This window comes from Macrobrachium nipponense, chromosome 6 (assembly GCF_015104395.2).
Source record: "Macrobrachium nipponense isolate FS-2020 chromosome 6, ASM1510439v2, whole genome shotgun sequence".
In the NCBI taxonomy this organism is placed as follows: domain Eukaryota; kingdom Metazoa; phylum Arthropoda; class Malacostraca; order Decapoda; family Palaemonidae; genus Macrobrachium; species Macrobrachium nipponense.
In genome coordinates this window covers 91,737,585-91,760,130 of record NC_061108.1, presented here as the reverse complement: position 1 = coordinate 91,760,130, position 22,546 = coordinate 91,737,585, and the positions used below count along the sequence as shown (strand labels likewise).

Sequence of the window (22,546 nt, the reverse complement as noted above, 5' to 3'; positions counted from 1 at the left end):
CTGAGTCATCTCCGGCCCCACGGCCGTCAACATCCTATGACAAGTCACCTGCTGCCAAGGATTCTCTCCCCTCTAAGGGATCGAGATCAAAGTCTGCCAAATGCACGGCAACGGAGTCCGGCGTAGACCATGAACTGCTCGCTAACCTTCTATTGTCGAGGGTTAGGGAAGCAGTCAACGAGAGGTTCGAGTCGTTGCGACGCGCCTCTGGATCTAAGTCTCTGGCCAGTCAGTCTCTGACATGGTGGCTGAGAGAATCAAACCGTTGGAGGATATGATGACCGGATTTCTCCACTCCGGATCTCCGGCGCTGGCAATGGCAGTGCCGGATGCCTCCAAGCTTCCCCCCCTTCCATAAAAACAATCCGTGGCAGCTTGCTATACATGCCTCATACGTAGATGGGAAGCTAACCATCAAAGGGTGCGGGACCCGGCCACTGGAGGACTTTCAGCTCATCCCAAAAGGTCTCCAGTTCCCTTTCCCAGGGTTTGTCAGACTAGCGGAGCACGCGCTAGTGAGATTTGACAAGGTCCCAAAGGAGATGGTGATCTTCCCGAGGGACCAAGCCCAAGCTGTCTGGGCACGCACCATAACCGAATGGGAGTGAGTTAACACCAGGTTAACACCTCACAAGGGCACATACACCATGTTTTTGACACGGGATCGAGTTCCGTCGCCCTGCACTGACAAGGTGGCGGAGCTAACTCTGCAAGCCATAGCGGAGGATAAACCTCTCCCGGCTTTAAAAGAGACGGAGGCTACTTCCCTTCTCTTCCCTGTAAGTAGGGAGTTTTGGAACGAAGCCCCGGCCACGTTTACGGCAGGTAAACTGGACGCGGATTGTGCCTCCACCTTATTCCCCAAGAAGCTGCCTAAACTTCCGGAGAACCTGATCAAAGCAGAGTTCGAGGCAAGGTCGAAACTAGCAAGGTCTATCAATTCCGTCACCTCGGCGGAGTTGGTAGCCACAACGTACCGGGACAAACAAGTATTCCAGGTCCTGACGAAAAGTCTATTACAGACTTTCCAGTCAGACCTGTACGATTTTGGAATGGCAAGACGAACTGGCAGGAAATACGTCCTGGCGGAGGCTTCCATCAGACATGAGCCTAACAGATTGATAAAGGCGTCAATCTGGGGAGAGAACCTGTTCCCTCAGGCAGAGGTATATAATGTCTTGCAAGAAGCCTCCAGGGCCAACCAGAGCCTCCGGGTCCGGTGGGGACTTCCCTTCAAACGTAAGTTTGAAGCACCTGGACATCAAGCTAGAGCAAAGAAGAGGCCGAGGAGATACAATCCCTATAAGCCCTCTCGACCACAGATAATTGTTCAGGCGGTCCCAGTATCACGAGTTGGGAAGCCTTCAACATCGAAAGCTCAGCCACAGCAGCAGTTTGTTCTGCTACAAACTCCGCCGGCCCAGCAACCCTCAACCTCCACAGCCATCATAACCTCCCCAGCCTTTAACCCCGCCTATGAAGCTAGGGAATAATTTTGTAGCTACAATAGACATGCGGGTAGTAGCAGGGCCAGAGGTGGCTCCCGTCTACGAAGCGGCTCAAGGGGTAGAGGTTTCTGAGGAGGCAGAGGGTACAAACCTGCAACCAATCAGTGAGAGCCCGCAGGTAGGAGGGAGATTATATCTCTTTCGAGATCATTAGACCTTCAGTCCATGGGCCCACAGTATAATTTCCAAGGGCCTGAGATGGAAATGGAAGAAAGGGCCCCCACCACCAATAAACTTCTTCCAGATCCCAACAGCGGACCTGGTAGAATATACCAAGGATCTCCTACAAAAGAAGACCATAAAGAAAGTAAGGAGTCTAAAATTTCAAGGACGTCTGTTTACTGTACCAAAGAGGGACTCGGACAAAAGAAGAGTGATTCTGGACTTGTCAAGGCTCAATTCATGCATTCTTTGCGACCAGTTCCGTATGCTGACAGTCTCGCAGGTGCGGACCTTACTTCCCCGTGGGGCCGTTACCACCTCTATAGGTCTTACAGACGCTTACTATCATGTTCCGATAGCAAGGAACTTCTCTCCATACCTAGGTTTCAGGCCAGGAAATAAGGCTTACTCATTCAGAGTCATGCCATTCGGGCTCAATATTGCGCCCAGGATATTCACCAAGTTAGGAGAGACGATAATCCAAGAACTAAGAACCAAAGGGATTATGTTGATAGCCTACCTGGACGACTGGCTCATTTGGGCAGCCAGAGTTGAGGAATGCCACAGGTCAACAGCCAAACTAATAGACCTCTTGGAGTTTCTGGGATTCCAGATAAACAAGGAAAAATCACGGCTGGAACCGGCTTCCCATTTTCAATGGTTGGGAATCCAATGGGACCTAATAAAACACAAGCTATCCCTTCCACTCAGGAAGGCCAAGCAGGTTGCTGCGGCTACAAAACAGTTCCTCAGGAACAAGAGGGCCTCTCGTCGTACCCAAGAGAGAATCCTCGGTTCGCTACAGTTTGCATCAATAACAGACGTCCTACTAAGAGCCAGATTGAAGGATATCAATCGAGTCTGGAGGAAGAGAGCCAACGTCAATCTCAGAGACAAAGTTTCAGTAATTCCACCCATCCTAGCAAAGAGGCTTCGCCCATGGACGAAGCACAGGAACTTGACCAAGGCAGTACCACTGCAATTCCCTCCGCCGTCTTTGACAATTCATACAGACGCCTCACTGATTGGCTGGGGGGGATACTCACAGTACAAGATTGTTCCGGGGATATGGTCGGATACGTTCTCCAGTTCCACATCAATGTGCTAGAAGCTATGGCAGTTTTCCTAACCTTAAAGCGACTAACTCCGGCCAGGAACAGCTATGTGAGGATAGTCTTGGACAGCTTAGTGGTGGTACACTGCATAAACAGAGGAGGTTCCAGGTCAAGCAAACTGAATCACGTGCTGATTGCAATATTTTCCTTAACGGCGAAAAGTCATTGGCACCTGTCAGCAACCCACCTGGCAGGTGTCAAGAATGTGATCGCGGACGCACTCTCCAGGACTACTCCACTAGAATCAGAGTGGTCCCTGGACAAGAACTCATTCCAGTGGATTTACAACCTAATCCCGGACCTTCAAATAGACTTATTCGCCACAGAATCCAACCACAAGCTGCCATGTTATGTGGCACCCAACCTGGACCCTCTAGCCTATGCCACAGACGCGATGACCATAGATTGGAACAACTGGCAGAAGATTTATCTATTCCCTCCAGTGAATCTTCTGATGAAGGTCTTGCACAAGCTACGATCCTTCACAGGACAAGTAGCATTAGTGGCACCCAATTGGCCGAAAAGCATCTGGTTTCCGCTTCTTCTAGAATTGAAGCCCCGACCCAAATGGATCCCTCGCCGGAAATTGACACAGATAGTACAAACTTAAACTGTGTCAGCTTCCTCAAGAATTCTGAATGCCCTAACTTTATGGACTTCATGAAGTTTGCAGCCCAAAAGGACGCGAGTATCGATCCATGTAACATTGTATTTATAGAATCACATAAAAGAGATTCAACTCCCAGGCAATATGATTCAGCTGTCAAAAAACTGGCCAAATTCCTGAAGGAATCAGAGGCCCACAAAATGACCACGAACCTGGCAATTTCGTTCTTTAGAACTATTTGTGAGAGGCCTAGCCGCCAGTACTATTACAACAATCAAGTCAGCTTTGAAGAAAATTTTTCAGGTCGGCTTTAGTATTAACTTGTCAGATGCATACTTCTCCTCCATTCCAAGAGCATGTGCCCGCCTAAGACCAACTGACCGCCCACATATGGTCACTTGGTTCTTGAATGATGTACTCAAATTGGCTTCAGACACTAATAATGAATCATGCTCGTATATAACCCTACTAAGAAAAACTTTATTCCTAATGGCTATGGCCTCAGGCGCTAGAATATCTGAACTCTCGGCTCTCTCACGAAATCCAGACCACATAGAATTCCTCCCGTCAGGGGAAGTACTACTATCCCCAGACCGAAGCTTCCTGGCTAAGAATGAGGACCCACAAAATAGATGGGTTCAGTGGAAAATCACCCCTTTGACACAGGACACATCATTGTGCCCTGTCACTACCCTTAAATCCTTCTTAGCCAGAACTTCCGCAACATTGTCAGGTCCTCTTTTCATTAGAGAAAAAGGTGGCACTATTTCTCTTAAAGGTATTAGACAACAAATACTTTACTTTATTAAACACGCCAACCCGGATTCGGTCCCACATGTCCACAATATCCGAGCGGTGGCTACCTCTATTAATTATTTTCAAAATATGAATTTTGAGGACCTGAAGAGATATACGGGTTGGAAATCCCCAGTAGTTTTTAAGCACCACTATTTAAAGAATTTAGAAGCCCTTAAATTCCCAGCAATTGCTGCAGGGAGCATAGTCTCCCCGAATAATGAATCTTATCATTATACTCCTACCCCTTTCTCCTTCCTGATACTCTCTCCTTCCTACCTGCCTCGTTTGTACTCCCCACCATACCTCTCTCCTCTGGGTTGGGAGGGCCTGGGCGTCATCCTGCCACCAAACCTTGTACATGGAATATTTGGTCCTTGATTGTTTTACGGACCGGGCTGTATATATCCTGGGAATGTGATATTGCCTTGAATATCCTGTCAATTTTATTACTAGTTCTAAGTCATAGTTTAAGTCTCAGTGTAAGTAGTAATTAAGTAAGTTTAAATTTAAATAGACCTAGCGTAAATATCAAGTGAGTAAATTTAAGTTGAAATGAACCTTAGGTTTCATTAACTCCTTCCTTATAAGAATACTTAGCATCTAGTAGGCTTGGATATTCATTCTCTGGTAACTTTTCACCGGTGAACACAGGTCAAACCCAGAAAAGGGACTTTTGACGAAGGAAAAATCTATTTCTGGGGGAAGACCTGTGTTGCCCGGTGAACCCAGCCCTTCTAATTAAGTTCCCCACCCTTACACCAATCAAAGCCAGGATGTCTAAAATCCAGGATTGCAGATGGCGCTCGGGTCGGGTAGTAGTAGCAGTAGCGAGGGGGTAGGAGTAGCTGCTGCAACGGCTCTCCCCATGAGAGGGATTTTGGAAAGGAAACCTCTAATTGGCAGAAGACCTGTGAATACTGGCTTCCACTCGCCTTGTACTTTATACCCGACACCCTTAGGGCGCTCGCATGAGGGTAGTAACCTCAGCATACCATGCTAGCTTTTTTCTCTGGTATATTTAGAACCTATTTATACTAGAAAAGTGAGCAGCAGGATCCTTTTCACTGGGCGACACAGGTCTTCCCCCAGAAATAGATTTTTCCCTCGTCAAAATCCCTTTTCTGGGCTCAGCTCGTGTCGCTGCGCGAAATATCCTTTAATCTATTATTTCTAGGGTAAATGTACTAACACATACCAGAGAATAAATAAATAAAGAAAAAGGTCAGTATAACTGACTCGCTCACCCTCCCAGAGAGTGTCGGTATGAACACTATGGCGAGTGAGACCACTACCACGAGCCAAATGCCAATAGAATCCTCCCACTACAAAATCCCCCAAGAGGGGAGCCGACCCACAGAGTGGGCAGCACCTACTACTACTACTCCATCCCATGCTGCCGACTGCTGCGCCTCTGGTGGCCATCCTTTTCAGTTAGCGCACACGATACACACGTGCCATTTTCTTCTCTGTGTTTTTGTGCCCTTTCGTTTGGATTTTATTACAATGGAGCGTGCAGCCATCGCAGCAGCTAAGTTAAGTACTCAGTGTTTATTGCTATTTGGTTTTTTCCGGCCCTGAGCACGTATTTGCCGTTTTTTAGGTATAAATACGATCTCTAGGTCGGAAGCATGGCAGCATGGTTCTGCCTCGTGATGGGTCCGTTCTGGGTCTCCCATACCCAGAGCATCCCCTGTCCTTGTGCGCTCTATTTTATTATCCGCTTTGTTTAGAGTTAGGTCTACACGGTTTTGTCATGCATGCATGTCTTTTACCTTATGTAGGCTTTTCCATCCAGACCCTAGCCACGGCTCTTAGTATCGGCATCGGCTAGCTTTGAGTGGTAGACTTGCCTTCGGGTTAGTCGTACACTCCTGGATTTTTTCTCCCACTATTTGTTTTCTTTCTTTCATTTTATTATTCATTTTATTATCTATGTGATTTTCTTAGGTTAGTTAGGCGTCTGGCTCGCTTAGCCTAGGTCACGGCCTATTGTGCCTTTATGTTACCGCTGGTCAGCTCGGTTGCTTCCCGATAGCATCTCGCTGATCAGTTGGTTTTGTTTTAGGCTTAGTTGTTGTTCTTATCGCCCCGTGGTCACTATGTGATCACGAGGCAGCCAGACGCCTGTCCAGTCACCTTTCCCCCCTCCCGCTCTTCCATAGAGTCGGGGGGGGTGGCTAGGCCTGCCCATGCTCGCTCCGCATACCCGAGCCTGCCTCCCTCTCTCCCCCCAGGCGGAGGGGGTAGAGGGACGGGACAGACCCAGACTGGACTCGACCTCTCCGGCTCTCGGTCCGGTCGGATGGTAAGGTGAGGGGGGACTGGCCTTTCCCCCTCTCCATTACTACTTCGTCGCTCCGTTACTAGCCCGAGTCTGTATGCCCCCGCTCTTTCCCACCTTACTAGGGCTCCTTTACCACCGGAGGCCTGGCATCTAGCGGAAACATGCTAAGTCTACCCCACGGGGTGGACCGGAACATACAGTCGGTCTCGTCTAACCTCTCCGTTTCACTGAGTTATCACTCCGCCACGCACTGGACTTAGTCCGGTACGTTCGAGCTTTTAGGTTTAAGATGTTAAGTTTACTTTAAGTACCTTAAACCATTCCCCCTCCCTTCTTTTCACCGGATACCTCCGGGGTTATAGCCTATTCAGGCTAGTAAGGGAGGGGGGGGCTATGCCCGAATTTTTTCCGAGCTCCGGCATGCAACGGAGTTCTTCTGTCCTTTAGCCTGTAAGTGATATTCTTTAAGATACTCATGTGTCTTTCCACTTACAGACCACCAACTGTGAGCATCCGGGATGCGCCGCCACACTTCAGGACCCGTGTGGACACGAAGTTTGCCGGTCCCATGCTCCATGCGCGACTCCGCACGGGGACATCCAGGTCTGGTACCATGAGACGTGTACCATATGTTACGATCTGGTGAGCCAGCTTTTAGACGGGGTAAGTATTTCATCTCCGGTAGCTGGTCCGCATCTGTTTTAGTGCTTAAGTTTGCATCAATTATTCTAACTTAAGGAAATTCAAAGGGCCTTATAGCCCTATAAGTTTAAGTTATACTTTAAGTTATCTTTAGTTTTAAGTTATTCTTAAATCTAATCAATACCCTCTCTTCCAGGCGCCGGCAGTGAGGGATACCGCACTGGCAACCCTGCGGGCCTGGGTCGGCGGTTTCGGGAAGAACGCCGCCAAGGGTATGCCCTACATCCTGGAGAAAAGGTTGGCGGTGTACTAATCTTCCCCGGAGGCAAGGCGACAGGATACGTCGACCCAGCAGAGGCTGCCCCGACTATCGCCTTCATCCAGCAACAGCTGGCTGCCTCATTGACTGACCAAGGCCAGGATATCTCCTCGGAAGTCGCGACGTTGGATATTAATGTAGAACCTATGGTAGGTGTAGACGACCTGTTGGTCGAGGTAGGTAAGGTGGACACCCAAGGGATACCCTTGGGCGTAACTGTTTCTTCTACTCCTGCAACCTCTCCATCCTTCCAAGGCTTTACGGGTGATGAATTGTATACTCCTCCTGACGCTTCGGTTAGACCCAAGGTCAAGGGTCAAGCAGTGAAATCCTTGACAAAGACGTCGTCGTCGTCTAAGAAGACGACTTCGGCCTCATCCTCCTCTCGTAAGTCTCCGGCTAGGAATCCCGGAGCAGACAGATCTAAAGCTTCTGGGTCCGGCTCTAAGTCCTCGAGGAGTAAATCCTCCAGAGAGAGATCTCACACTCCGGCTGAGTCGTCAGTTCCGCTACCCTTGGTCCCAATTCAGAGCTACCCCTCCACCTCCGCAGCAGCTCCGGCTTTGGACTCCAATGCTGGCCTGTTACAACAGGTGGGCGACCTGGTTGGGTCTCTAAAGAGTAGCATGGAACAAATGATCTCTCGGTTGTCGGATAGGATTACTTCTCAAGACTCCATTATAGCCGGACTGAGCCAAGCTCCTCTAGCCTCTCCTCCACCTTCCAATGCAGGTGGAGCCCAGCTTCCCCCGTATGACTCGCTACCTCCGTTCTCGATGAACAACCCGTGGAGAGTAGCGTCATACGCCCCCTTCCAGGACGGACTCATTTCTATACCGGAATTTGGAACTCGAAGGATAGAGGACTTCGAGTTCTATCCGGAAGACCTTCAGCCTCCGTTCATCGGCTACGCAAGGCTCACCGCCTCAGCCATGATTCGAGATGATAGGGTACCAAAGGAGACGGTCCTCTATTCACGTGACCAGGCTCAGAGAGAATGGCTCATGGTGTTTTAGAGGACATGGATTGTTCTAATACGAAAATCCAACCCTTCAAGAGTCCCTTTACGATCTTCACGATGGATGAGAGTACCCCGCTCCCTTTCCTGACTAAGATCGCGACATCTACCATTCCAGCGGCCCAGAAGGGGGACCCCATGCCTCAACTGAAGGAAGCAGATCCTACATCTCCGTTACTTCCTTCAGCCGGAGAATTATGGGAAGACTTACCGAACACCTTCTCAGCTGGCAAACTCAAACCGGACTGTGCTATGGAGCAGTTTGGTGAAAAGCTACCCAGGCTTCCAGATAGCCTTATTCAGGCTGAATTTGACGCTAAATCGCGATTAGCCAGATCGATTAATTCTATGGCTATGTCCGAGGTGGCCACCATAGCCTATGGTTCAGAGCCGCTTTTCAAACTTATGACCAAATCCCTGACTCAAACGGTACAGTCAGATATGTTTGAGTTTGCCACTGCTAGAACGAATTGTAGGAAGCATGTCCTACAAGAAGCAACCATTCGGCACGAGCCGAATAGGTTACTCTCGTCAAGCATCTGGGGAGCAGATCTCTTCCCAGAAGCGATGGTGAAGGAAGTCCAGTCAGAGGCTACAAGGTTGAACCAGAGCCTTAAGGACCGTTGGGGCCTTACGGCTAGGAGGAGGCAAGATCTCGCAGCTAGAGGTAAAGGGCAAAGGAAACCCAGGCGTTTCCAGCCCTACCAGAAAAAGCAGCCACGCTTTTCTCAGCAAGTTCCGGCGGTTCCCTTAGTGCAAACAGCCCAACCCTCCACTTCAAAGGCTCAATCACAGCCAATTTACGTGATCTCCCCTCAGCCTCAGCCCTCCACCTCTTATGCCATCTCTCCAGCTTACAATCAAACCTTCGAGAGTCAATCTTCACAGAAGTATGACCGCTCGGGTAAGGAGGCAGAGGTAAACGTTCCTTTCGTGGGAGAGGATCGGGAGGTCCCTTTAATAGGGGAAAACACTTCAGAGGAGGCCGAGGAGGTTACCAGATCCAATGAAGAACTTCAGGTAGGAGGGAGGCTGTTTCACTTTCGCCACCGGTGGAACTTCAGCAAGTGGGCTCAGAGCATTGTGTCAAAAGGCCTGGGTTGGAGCTGGTTGACGAACCCACCTCCATCCAGGCCTTTCCGTCAACTTCCTTCCAAAGAACTGACGGAGTATGCGGAGGATCTCCTTCAGAAAGGAGCTATAGCGAGAGTCAAAAGATTAAAATTTCAAGGTCGCTTGTTCAGCGTGCCAAAGAAAGGCTCACAAAAAAGAAGAGTAATCTTAGACTTGTCCCGCTTAAACTTAGCCATTCGCTGCGACAAGTTCAAGATGCTCACGATCTCGCAGGTGCGGACCTTACTTCCCCGTGGGGCCGTCACCACCTCTATCGATCTTACAGACGCTTACTATCATATCCCTATTGCAAGACACTTCCGTCCCTATCTAGGCTTCAAGATAGGCGACCAGACATTCTCCTTCAAGGTAGTTCCTTTCGGGCTCAACGTAGCACCCAGAGTGTTTACGAAGCTGGCGGAAGTAGTTGTTCAACAACTCAGATCGCAAGGGGTTATGGTAGTAGCGTATCTCGACGATTGGTTGATCTGGGCTTCAACAGTCGAGGAATGCAACAAAGCAACACTGAAAGTGATTCAGTTCCTGGAATATCTAGGCTTCAAGATAAACAGGACCAAATCAAGACTCACTCCAGAGTCAAACTTTCAGTGGCTAGGCATTCAATGGAATCTATCCTCCCATACTCTGTCGATTCCATCGTCCAAAAGGAAGGAAATAGCAAAGTCAGTCAAGCAATTTCTAAGTCACAAACTGGCTTCAAGAAGATCTCAGGAAAGGATCCTGGGTTCTCTCCAGTTTGCATCAGTGACGAACATCCTAATGAAAGCCAAACTGAAAGACCTAACCAGAATTTGGCGCTCACGGGCAAATATCAGGTCCAGGGACAAATTGTCCTCAGTCCCTCTGATTCTAAAGAATCGACTTCGGCCGTGGGCGAAAGTCAAGAACCTATCGGTGTCAGTGCCCCTTCAGTTTCCTCCTCCAGGGATCACTATCCACACAGACGCGTCATTAAGCGGTTGGGGAGGATATTCCCAGTTCAAAAAGGTTCAGGGAACGTTGGTCACCTCAGTTCCGTCAGTTCCATATAAACGTACTGGAAGCGATGGCACTGTTCTTGACTCTAAAAAGGTTTTACGTCCGCCAAAGTACTCCCACATAAAGCTAGTCCTGGACAGCGCAGTGGTAGTACATTGCATAAACAGAGGAGGCTCCAAGTCACGTCATCTAAACCATGTCATGGTAGCCATATTCTCCCTGGCGGACAAGTTCAGTTGGCATCTCTCCTCCACCCATATAGCTGGAGTGAGAAACGTCATAGCAGATGCCCTATCCCGATCAGTACCTCTAGAGTCGGAATGGTCACTGGACAAACAGTTCGTTCCAATGGATTCTTCAGAGAGTTCCAGGTCTACAGGTAGATCTCTTCGCATCCCAAGCGAACCACAAACTCCCGTGTTATGTGGCCCCCAACCTGGACCCTCTGGCCTATGCCACGGACGCCCTGGCTCTAGATTGGAACAACTGGGAGAAGATTTATGTCTTTCCTCCGGTGAATCTTCTCATGAAAGTGTTAAACAAACTCAGGACATTCAAGGGTCAAGTGGCTCTAGTAGCCCCAGACTGGCCGAAGAGCAATTGGTACCCTCTCATCCTGGAACTGGGTCTCCGCCCTCTTCGGATCCCCAATCCCAAGCTCTCCCAGTCAGTACAAACGAAGACTGTGTTCGCTTCCTCAGGGATTCTCAAAACCCTAACTTTATGGATTTCATGAAGTTTGCAGCGAAAAGAGATGCGAATATTGACCCTCAGAATATTCTCTTCTTGGAATCAGATAAGAGAGATTCAACTTTGAGACAGTATGATGCTGCTGTCAAAAAGGTTAGCAACCTTCCTGAAAGAATCAGATATTAAGATCATGACAATCAATTCAGCTATATCCTTTTTCAGATCCTTATTTGAAAAAGGCTTAGCAGCTAGCACAATTACGACAAACAAGTCAGCCTTGAAAAAGATTTTTCAATTTGGATTCAACATAGACTTGACAGATTCCTACTTCTCGTCTATTCCCAAGGCCTGTGCTAGACTTAGACCTTCTGTAAGGCCTACGTCAGTATCATGGTTCTTAAACGATGTTCTAAAGCTGGCTTCAGAAACCAATAATGACACATGCTCATTTATAATGCTGTTAAGAAAAACCCTATTTTTATTAAGCTTAGCCTCAGGAGATAGAATTTCAGAACTGTCGGCTTTATCCAGAGATCCGGATCATATTCAGTTCCTTCCCACAGGGGAAGAAAGTGCTACTTTCACCGGAACGTAGCTTTTTAGCTAAGAATGAAGATCCTTTGATGAGGTGGGAACCATGGAAGGTACTACCCCTTCCACAAGATATATCTCTTTGCCCAGTTTCAACGTTACGAGCCTTTCTATCTAGGACCTCCTCATCCTCATCGGGTCCTCTCTTTAGGAGAGAAAAAGGTGGTACTTTATCTATTAAAGGCATCAGGCAACAAATCCTGTACTTCATTAAACAAGCCAATCCTGACTCTTTCCCAAAAGCACATGATGTCAGGGCAGTAGCCACCTCAATTAACTATTTCCAACATATGAACTTCGATGAGTTGAAAAAGTATACTGGATGGAAATCACCGACAGTGTTCAAACGTCATTACTTAAAGTCCTTGGAAGCCCTAAAATTTTCAGCAGTTGCAGCGGGTAACATAGTTTCCCCTGACTCTGACTAATCCTTAGTAGAAGATTCAGTCCTCCTTTCTACCTGCCTCACCCAACAGTTCGTCTATTCCTGCCTTGTTCATTTACGATCACCTTGTGTCTTAGCTGCTTTGATGATAATATAGTGGGTGTCCCTTATTTTTTTGCTAGGGACACTCACATTTGTGATGATTACTGATCTCGTGGATGTCATCTCCTTACTTTTATGCTAGGAGATACATCTTATCATAATGGTTACGGGTTTTGTATATTAAGTCATATACATTCTTTTATATTTTATTATTGTTGAGTTTGTTTTATTCAACTTGTATATTAATTGCTTTACATTGTTTTGATACATAAGCTTTACACAGATACCATTGTTGTACATATATGATATTTCTCCTGTATATATGTATATTACCTTAAGTTAAGAAATATTATTAGCATTAAGTATAATTAAGTAATATTTCTTTTTGTATCACTGTGTACATGTATCTTTATTAGCAATTATATTGTTTTATTTTTATTTTATCTTTTCTTTGAGACCCTTTATATTTTGTTGAATTACTTTACAATCTTGTCTATTTCTCTGGTACGATTTCGCGCAGCGACACGAGCTGAGCCCAGAAAAGGGATTTTGACGTAAGGAAAAATCTATTTCTGGGCGATTGGCTCGTGTCGCCAGCGAAATCCCGCCCTACCCATCCCATCGCCAAGATTGTCTGCTAACTTCAGGATGGCCACCAGAGGCGCAGCAGTCGGCAGCATGGGATGGAGTAGTAGTAGTAGGTGCTGCCCACTCTGTGGGTCGGCTCCCCTCTTGGGGGATTTTGTAGTGGGAGGATTCTATTGGCATTTGGCTCGTGGTAGTGGTCTCACTCGCCATAGTGTTCATACCGACACTCTCTGGGAGGGTGAGCGAGTCAGTTATACTGACCTTTTTCTTTATTTATTTATTCTCTGGTATGTGTTAGTACATTTACCCTAGAAATAATAGATTAAAGGATATTTCGCTGGCGACACGAGCCAATCGCCCAGAAATAGATTTTTCCTTACGTCAAAATCCCTTAATTAGCCCTAGCTCCTATTATGAAGAACCTTTAATGGATAGGATTTTTTTTGTAAAGTCATAGGTTTTGACAATTTTTCTTGAACTTATGTTGATGGCTGATGACTGATTTTATGGGATTGAATATTCATCAATTGTCAACAGTCTTGACATACTACTTACCGATTATTGACTATTACATCTCTGATACAACCCTTCAGAGAACTTGTAGAGCCCACCATTGTTGTAACAGGAAGGCCAGGAGGAATACCACCAAAGTATAGCCCTCCAGTAGTTGGTCCGGACACAACATGGCTACCTGGGTCTAATCTTGTCCCATTTACCTCTCTGTCATCAACCTTAAGAGTGACCCTAAAACAAAGAAAAAATATCAAAATATGATCTAAATACCATACAAAATCTATATTAAACTATTATATACTTTCCATTTCTTATATTATAATTTTTTAGAGAAAACCCATAAACAAAGAAACACTCTGAAATAATGCAGTACCTCAGAAATAATTATTTGAACAATTATCCAGTGTTTTTTATCACTCAGAACCACAGTTTTGAAAATATGATGGTCTCTCAACCTCAAATGCATTACACCTCACTTAACATTAACTCTTTACATGAACACTTTTCATACTATTCAAGCAGAACATTACAACTTTACATTACTATTCATTTTCAAAATATTTTTGAGTTCTTCATTTCCCTGTAATAGAAATGCAAGAACATAATAGTTTTCAGTTTAACATCAGAAATAGTGTAACCAGTTACTTGGGACAAGTTAATGTTAGGTACATCATAAATATTGTTTGCGTAATATACTATGATAATTTTTTTGCAAACTGAAAAAACATATCTTTGTCTACTCATCTGTACTGTAAACCAATTTGTATTTTTTCACTGTACTGGTAACATGTATAAACATAAACGTAACATCATCAGTACTATATACAATTTCAGCAACAGTTGTAAGGTTACTTTTGACTGCAGCTTTCATGTCAAATGCAATATGTATCTATTATCATGATTTTTTTAGCTACTAGCTCTAACAAAGTATCACATACTCTACAGTAATTTTGTAACTTGATTTTAGTGTCAATGAAATCTATTTCTTAATATTCTAGGTCTTATTCTACTTTCAAAAGTATAAATGATTTGAAATAATTTAATCTATGTCGAAATAATTTAATCTATGTCAGGAAATTGAAAAACTGCTTTTGGATATAAAAGTACACCAGTATTCTCTTTAAAATACTGCAGTAGGAGGTATCAACATCCACATAATATTAAGTCTTAAAACAAAGTTGATGCTGTATGAGGTCCATAATTTTTTAGCATAACTTAATATACACAAACCATGTAGTACTGTACATATATTCAAACATATACACCTATCAAAGCAGAAATACTGTATCTTGATGAATACATGCCATTATTGCTGTAAAACAAAAGTGCTTGATTCTACTTGCCTCCTATTTTCTTTAATAACAAAGAATGAATGGAGATTGCCATCATTAAATTTTTCAGCAGACATTAGTCGTGATATACTAGATCCTCCATTCAGTCGTATATCCAGATGACCTTCAACTAATGATACAGAGTAAAAGTCGGGTGGATGTTCTTCTCCAGGCTGCAGGGGCTGTTGGAGTAAGTCAACAAAATTGCTGTCAGTACTCAGATACCAAATAAATCTTTGATTACTGTAAACAAAAAGAAAATCTCAAGAACTAATAATAAAGTTAAAATATGTGCATGAACAAATTTATTAGTATCTGTATAGTACTTGTAGATAAAAACTCATTAAATACATTTGTATATTGTAAATGATAAATTCAAATTCTTTCCTGTTAATATTAAGATGCTCTTAAGAACAAATAACAAGTATGATTAATAATAGCTAACTTTTTCAATAATAGTGCAAATCTGTCATTCAAAAGAAAGTCAGGTCTAGCCAAGCCATCTAAGCACTGCTATAATAAAAAAAAAAGCAGCGTAGAGAGACATTAGAATCAATGTCCGTAGTATATTCAAGTAAAGTTTGATAGCTCTAGTGGCCATAAAGAATAACTATGTCTAGCTGCAAAATTACTCAAAATTTCAAGGAACAAGTTTTGGAGGGGTGCCAGTTTTGGATACAAAGGAGCAACACTTCTCATTGAATTTCATAAGCATCAACCATTAACTTAAGCCAAAAGTTTTGTAGAGCCAGTCTAAATTTTAATTACGTATCTACTTTATGGAAAGAAAATGTCAGTGTGGGGTAAAGCATCACCATAACTTATTTATACGGCATCTTTTCAATTTAATGTGCATATGCAAAGAGACTGACATTCCCATTTTGTATGGTCTGTATAGAACACTTATTAGATTAAAAAATTCTAATAGACAGGGTTGCAAAGTTCCAGATACTTTTCAGTTAACTGATTTATAATTCTCTTTGAAAATCTGTCTACAACTGGATATCAATGGCAAATACTGCATGATGAAAGGAATTCCTTCTTACTGAAGTATATGATGCTGCCATTCCACAAATTATAAGGGATAAATAGTACCTTTGTGACTTCTCTCTACATAACTTTATTATCGGTAGTTCCTTGTACAATCCTGGGGGGGGGATAAAACTGACCTCTTTTGCTGGAGACTAAATCCTACTGCAAAATAGAAGGATGAGTACTAAATACATTGTACATGTGTGTTGCCTGTAAGTTTATCAGTCAGTGCATATGTAAGGCATGAAAACCCTAAGCAAATCAAGTACTGTATGTTAAGAAAACAAAGCTAATAATTTCCTTTTCTGGGCTCAGCTCGTGTGCGGCCTATGAAAGTATCCTTAATATCATTCTTTCTAGGTAAAATTAGCCTAAAAATTACCAGAGAAAAACAAAATTAAGAAAATGTCAGTAAAACTGACTCGCTCACTCTTAAAAAGGAGTGTCGGTATGATAAAGGGGCGAGTGTGGAACACTACCACGAGCCAAACACCAATTAGAACTTCCTGTCAGAATCCCCCCAAGAGAGAGCTGATACCAACGGCGATGCAGCCTCTACTACTACTACTAGAGGACGCCACGGACAGCAGCGCCCCTAGCGGACATCCTTTTAAATTTTAGCGCTTGCGACAAGTCGCCATTTCTTGTGCTTGTGCCCTTTTTTGGATTTATTCGAATATCTACGATGGAACGCTCTGCTATTGCCACGGCTAAGTTAAGTAACTCATAAGTAACATTTTACCTTAGTTTTATCTTCCGGGTACCAGTATTTTCCTCTAATAGGTCATATACGGTTGCCCCGTTGTCTCGTGGCGGCCATGCCGCCTCGTAGAATTTCCCGGTCCTCCATACTGGGACTTCTTATACTTATGGGCTTACTTTATCACATTCATTGTTTTTACATCGAGTTTTAGCTAGTTCAGCCTCCTACCATTCTCTTAGCTTGGTATTTAGGGCTATTTTATTATTCCGGCCCAGCATCCCGGCTCTTGCTCTTCATCGGCTATCGCTGGCTCCGAGTAGGCTCCTGTTTTTTGGAACAGTCTGCCTCCTCCTGGGCTTCTTTCTCTTTTACTAAAAGTGTCTCTTCCACCTTTCGATGTAATTTTTTTTTTTATTTATTTATTTAGGGGTTAGGCTAGCCTAGGTGCTTGTTCCATGTTTTGGTACAGCTTGGTTCACGTGGCCCACCACGGTTGTGTTGCTCGCGGCCTAGGCCACTTTGCGGTCACGTGTTCCATAGCACCTTACCCTGCCCCTTCCCTCCCTCTCTGATATAGGGAGGAGCTGGGGGACCCCTTGGTTGTTTATAACAACCTCATCGCCTTCTCTCACACTTTCGGAGGTGTCCAGGGGTCCTCTCGCGGGGGGGTATAGGGCGACACTCTGAGGTACCGGGTCTCCATGCGGGTAGTCGGTGGGCGGGGAGGAGTAGGCCATCCCTCCCCCCCTTTTTCTCGCTCCCGCCGTGTTTCGCCGAGACCTTCCTCCTCCCTCCCCAGTTTGCTCAGCCACCTCCCTTACGATACAAAAGGAGCCTTCCGTCGCAGCCGGGGCTCCTTTGGTTATAGTTACTGGCTCCGCTAGCGGGCAGGGTGGGCACTACGAGTGGTCGGTTGCTTGCCTACTATATCCTTATATCTCTCCGCCGTTACGGAAGGGAGCTTTCCCTTACCTACGCACTCTTCTAGTAGACGGACGGAGAGAAGTTGTTTTATTTTTGTTATTTTAAGGATATATACCCTAATTCTAAGATATTTTACAATGAATTGTGTGTTATTATTATTTTATCAACCATCCCCGCCTTTTTCCGTCGTGGTTTCCATTACCACCACTCCTAGTTGGTTGATTCTTGTACTTCCGCCATCGGCGGAGCCATAGCCTATCTTCCAACCTGGTTACCACACGTATTTTGGCGGGCTCTGGTTTTATCTAACTTTATCGCTCCGGCACCAGCGGAGCATATGTTAGACTGTAAGTGTTTACTTGGTACTCATGTACTTTTTCACTTACAGGCTACCAACTGCCAGTCCCAGCTTGTAATGCGACGCTTTTACGGACCCCTGTGGACATGACGAGTGCAGGTCCCACGCCCCTTGTGCCACGTCGTTCAACGAGTTGATGCGTCTGGCACCCCGAGGCCTGCGCTATATGCTACGACCTAGTCGGTCAGCTGGGAGATGGGGTAAGTCCATTATAGACTTACTTATGATTTTACTAACAACTTCTAGTCGTAAGTTTGTTAACCCCTTTCCACAATTGGCAGTTAATCTCACCTTTCTTTCAGGCTAGCGGTGTGAGGGAAGTCGCCCTCGCCACCCTGAAAGCGTGGGTGGGCGGCGGCTTTGGAAAGAACGCCGCCAAGGGCCAGCCCTACATTTTGGATAGGAAGCTGGCCATCCAGATCTTCCCCGCGGGCAAGTCGACGGGTTACGTCGACCCCTTGTCCGCTGCCCCACTGATAGCCTCCATTCAGCAAGACCTCCAGCAATCGTTTGGGGTCGTAGCCTCACAGGAGGTCGGTTCCGGACGTCGCTGCCCTGGACCTTAACCTAGAGCCCATGGCGGTAGGTGGGGAGGATTTGTTGGTTGAGGTAGGTATGTCGGGCGCCCAAGGTCTTTCCTTGGGCGCTCCTGGATCTTCTCCTGTCCCCTCTTCTTCCGCTTCTTTCCAAGGCTTTGCGGGATCTGAGATCCCTATTCGCTCTCCCTCCCGCTCTCTCTGTACCTCCTAAGGAGAAGGGAAAGAGAGAACCGAAGACCTTATCTAAGTCGACTTCTAGGAAGTCGTCTTCGTCTTCTTCGGCTAGGAAGTCGTCGACTTCCTATGCCGACGCGGTGAAGGCAAAGCCGGGCTCTTCCCAATCGAAGAGCTCCAGAAGCAAGGCTTCGAAGGAGAAGGCTCGCACTCCCACCGAGTCACTGCCTTCTCCCCGCCTCCGCTGCTTCCACTCCGGCTATGCCGGAAGGGGTAGCAAGCACCAGCACCTGCGATCCCTCTACTGTCTCAGCAGGGAGTGATGGAACAGGTGGGGCGTGCTGGTAGGCTCCCAAATTTCCGCACTGGGAACGCGGTTCGAGCAGATGTTTGCCCAATTGTCAAACAGTCTGTCTCAAACTGGACAGTCAATCCAGGATCTCTCTAATAGAATGAGAGAGAGTGAGGACCGGGTAGCTGGGCTAGCTCAGGCTCCTCCCCCAGTCTCCCCTGCATCTAGCACGGGGATTCTTTCAACTTCCACCTTATGACTCCTTGCCAGCTTTCTCTATGGAGAACCCATGGAGAGTAGCTGCCTACGCTCCATTCAAGACGGAATGATTTCTATCCCGGAGTGTGGAACTCGAAGGATTGAGGACTTCGAGTTCTACCCTCCGGGTCTGTCGCAGCCTTTCATCGGGTATGCTAGGCTGACGCCAAACGGCTCTCACGAGAGAAGACAAAATCTCTAAGGAGTCAGTTCTTTACAGTAGAGATCACGCCCAGCGGGAATGGTTTCACTGCCTTGAGGATTGGGAGTGTACTAACACTAGACCTCCAGGCCTACAAGAGTCCCTTCACTATTTTCGCGACGGAAGAGGACGTCTCTCTTCCGTTCGCCACGAAATTGGTGGAGAAGTCTCTTCAGGCAGTCCTCAAGGATGAGCCCATTCCACAGTTGAGGGAGGCGGAGTCTACTTCTCCTCTCTTCCCCGCCTTCGGAGAATTGTGGGAAAACCTGCCAGCTACATTCACGCTGGGTAAACTCAAGCCGGACTGCGCCATGGACCAGTTCGGTGAGAAGTTACCTAGGCTGCCGGATTCCCTAATCCAGGCAGAGTTCGATGCGCGAACTAGGTTTGGCAGGTCCCTCAATTCCCTCATCATTACAGAAATGGCTGCTCTTTCTTACGCTTCGGAACCGCTGTTCAAGATTCTGCGAAATCTCAGTTTCAGACGGTTCTGACGGACGCTTTTGACTTCTTCCAGCTAGGAGGAACTGCCGGAAGCATGTCCTACAAGAGTGCACAATCAGGCATGAGCCTAATAGACTCTTGGCTGCAAGCATGTGGGGAGCGGATCTCTTCCCAGAGTCCGCAGTGAACGAGGTCCACCACGAAGCTGCTAGACTCAACCAGAGCCTTAGAGCTAGGTGGGGTATTTCCTCAAAGAGGAAACAGGAATCCGTTCCCACTGCTGGCAAGAAACCAAAGAAGGCTGGTAAGAGGTTCCAGCCTTATAAAAAACTCCAACAACAGCAGCAATTTGTGCAGGCAGTCCCAGTTACCCAACAGGGACAACCTTCCACCTCTAAACAGAACCAACCTTTCCTCCTGGTGCCCAACAATCTCAACCATCCACTTCCTACGCTATCTCGCCGGCCTTCAACCCTGCCTATGAGCTCAAGGCTACTCTCACCGAGAGGGTAGGGCGAGAGGTTACTTTCGTCAGCGTGGCGCAGGAAGGGGCACGAGGAGTAGACAGTTCAGAGGAGGGCGTGGTGGCCAACCCGCCCATCAGCAATGAGGCTCCCCAGGTAGGAGGGAGGCTGTTTCCTCTTCCGCCACAGGTGGGGGTTCAGCAATTGGGCACAGAGCATAGTGTCCAAAGGATTAGGCTGGAGTTGGATCAAAGATCCCCCTCCAATCAAATCATTTCATCAGGTACCGTCAAAGGAATTGATAGATTACGCGGAAGAACTCCTTCAGAAAGGAGCTATTGCGAGAGTCAAACATCTAAAATTTCAAGGGCGCTTATTCAGCGTGCCAAAGAAAGGCTCAACAAAAAGAAGGGTAATCTTAGACTTGTCAAAGCTAAACTCTTTCATTCGCTGCGACAAGTTCAAGATGCTTACCCTCTCGCAAGTAAGGACCTTACTGCCGCGTGGAGCCGTCACATGCTCCATCGATCTTACAGACGCATACTATCATATCCCTATAGCCAGACACTTCCGCCCATCCTAGGATTCAGGCTAGGGAATCGGACATTCTCATTCAAAGTGATGCCCTTCGGTCTGAATGTAGCCCCCAGGGTATTCACAAAGATAGCAGAAGTGGTTGTACAACAATTGAGAGCTCAGGGAATCATGGTAGCGGCATACCTCGACGATTGGTTGATCTGGGCACCAACAGTCGAGAATGTCTCGAAGCTACCAAAAGGTAGTTCACTTTCTGGAACATCTGGGGTTCCAGATAAACAAAACGAAAATCCAGACTTACTCCGGAATCTCGTTTTCAGTGGCTAGGAATCCAATGGGATTTGTCTTCCCACAATCTATCAATTCCAGTGGCCAAACGAAGGAAATAGCAAAATCTGTCAGGCAATTCCTCAAATGCAAACAAACGTCAAGAAGAAACCAGGAGAGAATCCTAGGGTCTCTTCAGTTTGCTTCGGTGACAGATATCCCTTCTGAAAGCAAGGCTGAAAGATATAAATCGAATTTGGCGGTCCAAAGCAAAACTCCAAATATCGAGACAAGTTGTCAGTAATTCCACAGATCCTTCGCAACCAACTACGGCCTTGGTCAAAAGTAAAGAACTTAGCCAAGAAGGTACCCCTTTCAATATCCCCTCCCAGTGCTAACCATTCACACGGATGCATCCCTGTCCGGGGTGGGGGGATACTCTCAGTTCAAACAGGTTCAGGGGACTTGGTCAGTTCAATTTCGCCAGCTCCACATAAACGTGTTGGAAGCAATGGCAGTATTTCTTACTCTGAAGAGACTGCTTCCCCCGAAGAAGTCTCATCTAAGGTTAGTTTGGACAGTGCAGTGGTAGTTCATTGCATCAACAGAGGAGGGTCCAAATCCAAACACATGTGAACCATGTCATGATAGCCATCTTTGCATTAGCAAACAAACACAAATGGCATCTGTCTGCCACTCACCTGGCAGGAGTAAGAAATGTGATAGCAGACGCTCTGTCCCGGTCAGTTCCTCTGGTGGAATCAGAGTGGTCTCTGGACGTCGGGTCATTCAGTGGGTAAGCCGGAGAGTCCCAGGTCTCCAAGTGGATCTCTTCGCCTCACAAGCGAACCACAAGCTCCCTTGCTATGTGGCCCCCAACCTGGACCCTCTGGCTTATGCCACGGACGCCCTGTCGTTAGATTGGAATCAGTGGAGGAGAATTTATGTTTTTCCTCCAGTGAATCTTCTCTTGAAAGTCCTAGACAACTAAGGTCTTTCAAAGGGTTAGTAGCTCTGATTGCACCGACTGGCCCAAGAGCAACTGGTATCTCTTCTCTTGGAATTGGGTCCTCCGACCTCAACGGATCCCCAATCCCAAACTATCACAATCAGTACAAATGAGGACTGTGTTCGCTTCCCTCAGGAACTCTCCAGACCCTAACTTTGGATGACTTCATGAAGTTTGCGGCTAATAAAGATGCTGACATTGATCCACAGAATATCTCTTCCTAGAATCAGATAAGAGAGAGTCAACCATTAGACCAAATATGACTCAGCTGTTAAAAAATTAGCATCTTTCTTGAGAGAATCGAACACTACAACCATGACAGTTAATTTGGCTTATATCCTTTTTTCAGATCCTTATTTTGAAAAAGGATTAGCTGCTAGCACGATTACCACTCATAAATCGGCTTTGAAGAAAATCTTTCAAGTAGGTTTTCAGATAGATTTGACTGATTCTTATTTCACATCTATCCCTAAAGCCTGTGCTAGACTTAGACCTTCCCAGAGGCCTACTACAGTTTCATGGTTCTTAAATGACGTCCTCAAACTAGCTTCAGATACTGACAACTCTCTTGTACATTC

The 22,546-nt window shown here is 46.2% G+C and overlaps 1 protein-coding gene across 5 annotated transcripts in view; it reads right to left on the bottom strand.

The window, feature by feature from the left end:
* Positions 1-22,546, bottom strand: part of LOC135216235 (laminin subunit alpha lam-3-like) — a 567,145-nt gene that overhangs the window by 25,315 nt on the left and 519,284 nt on the right. For 3 of the 5 annotated variants that reach the window (XM_064251389.1, XM_064251390.1, XM_064251391.1), the window contains 2 exons: positions 14,778-14,947; positions 13,477-13,665 (listed from right to left, as the gene is read on the bottom strand). In XM_064251389.1, coding sequence (XP_064107459.1) covers positions 13,477-13,665; positions 14,778-14,947 — 359 coding nt within the window. Of the gene's footprint in view, positions 1-13,476; positions 13,666-14,777; positions 14,948-22,546 lie in introns of those variants that run through there. The other 2 variants (XR_010314834.1, XM_064251392.1) reach the window with 2 other exon arrangements.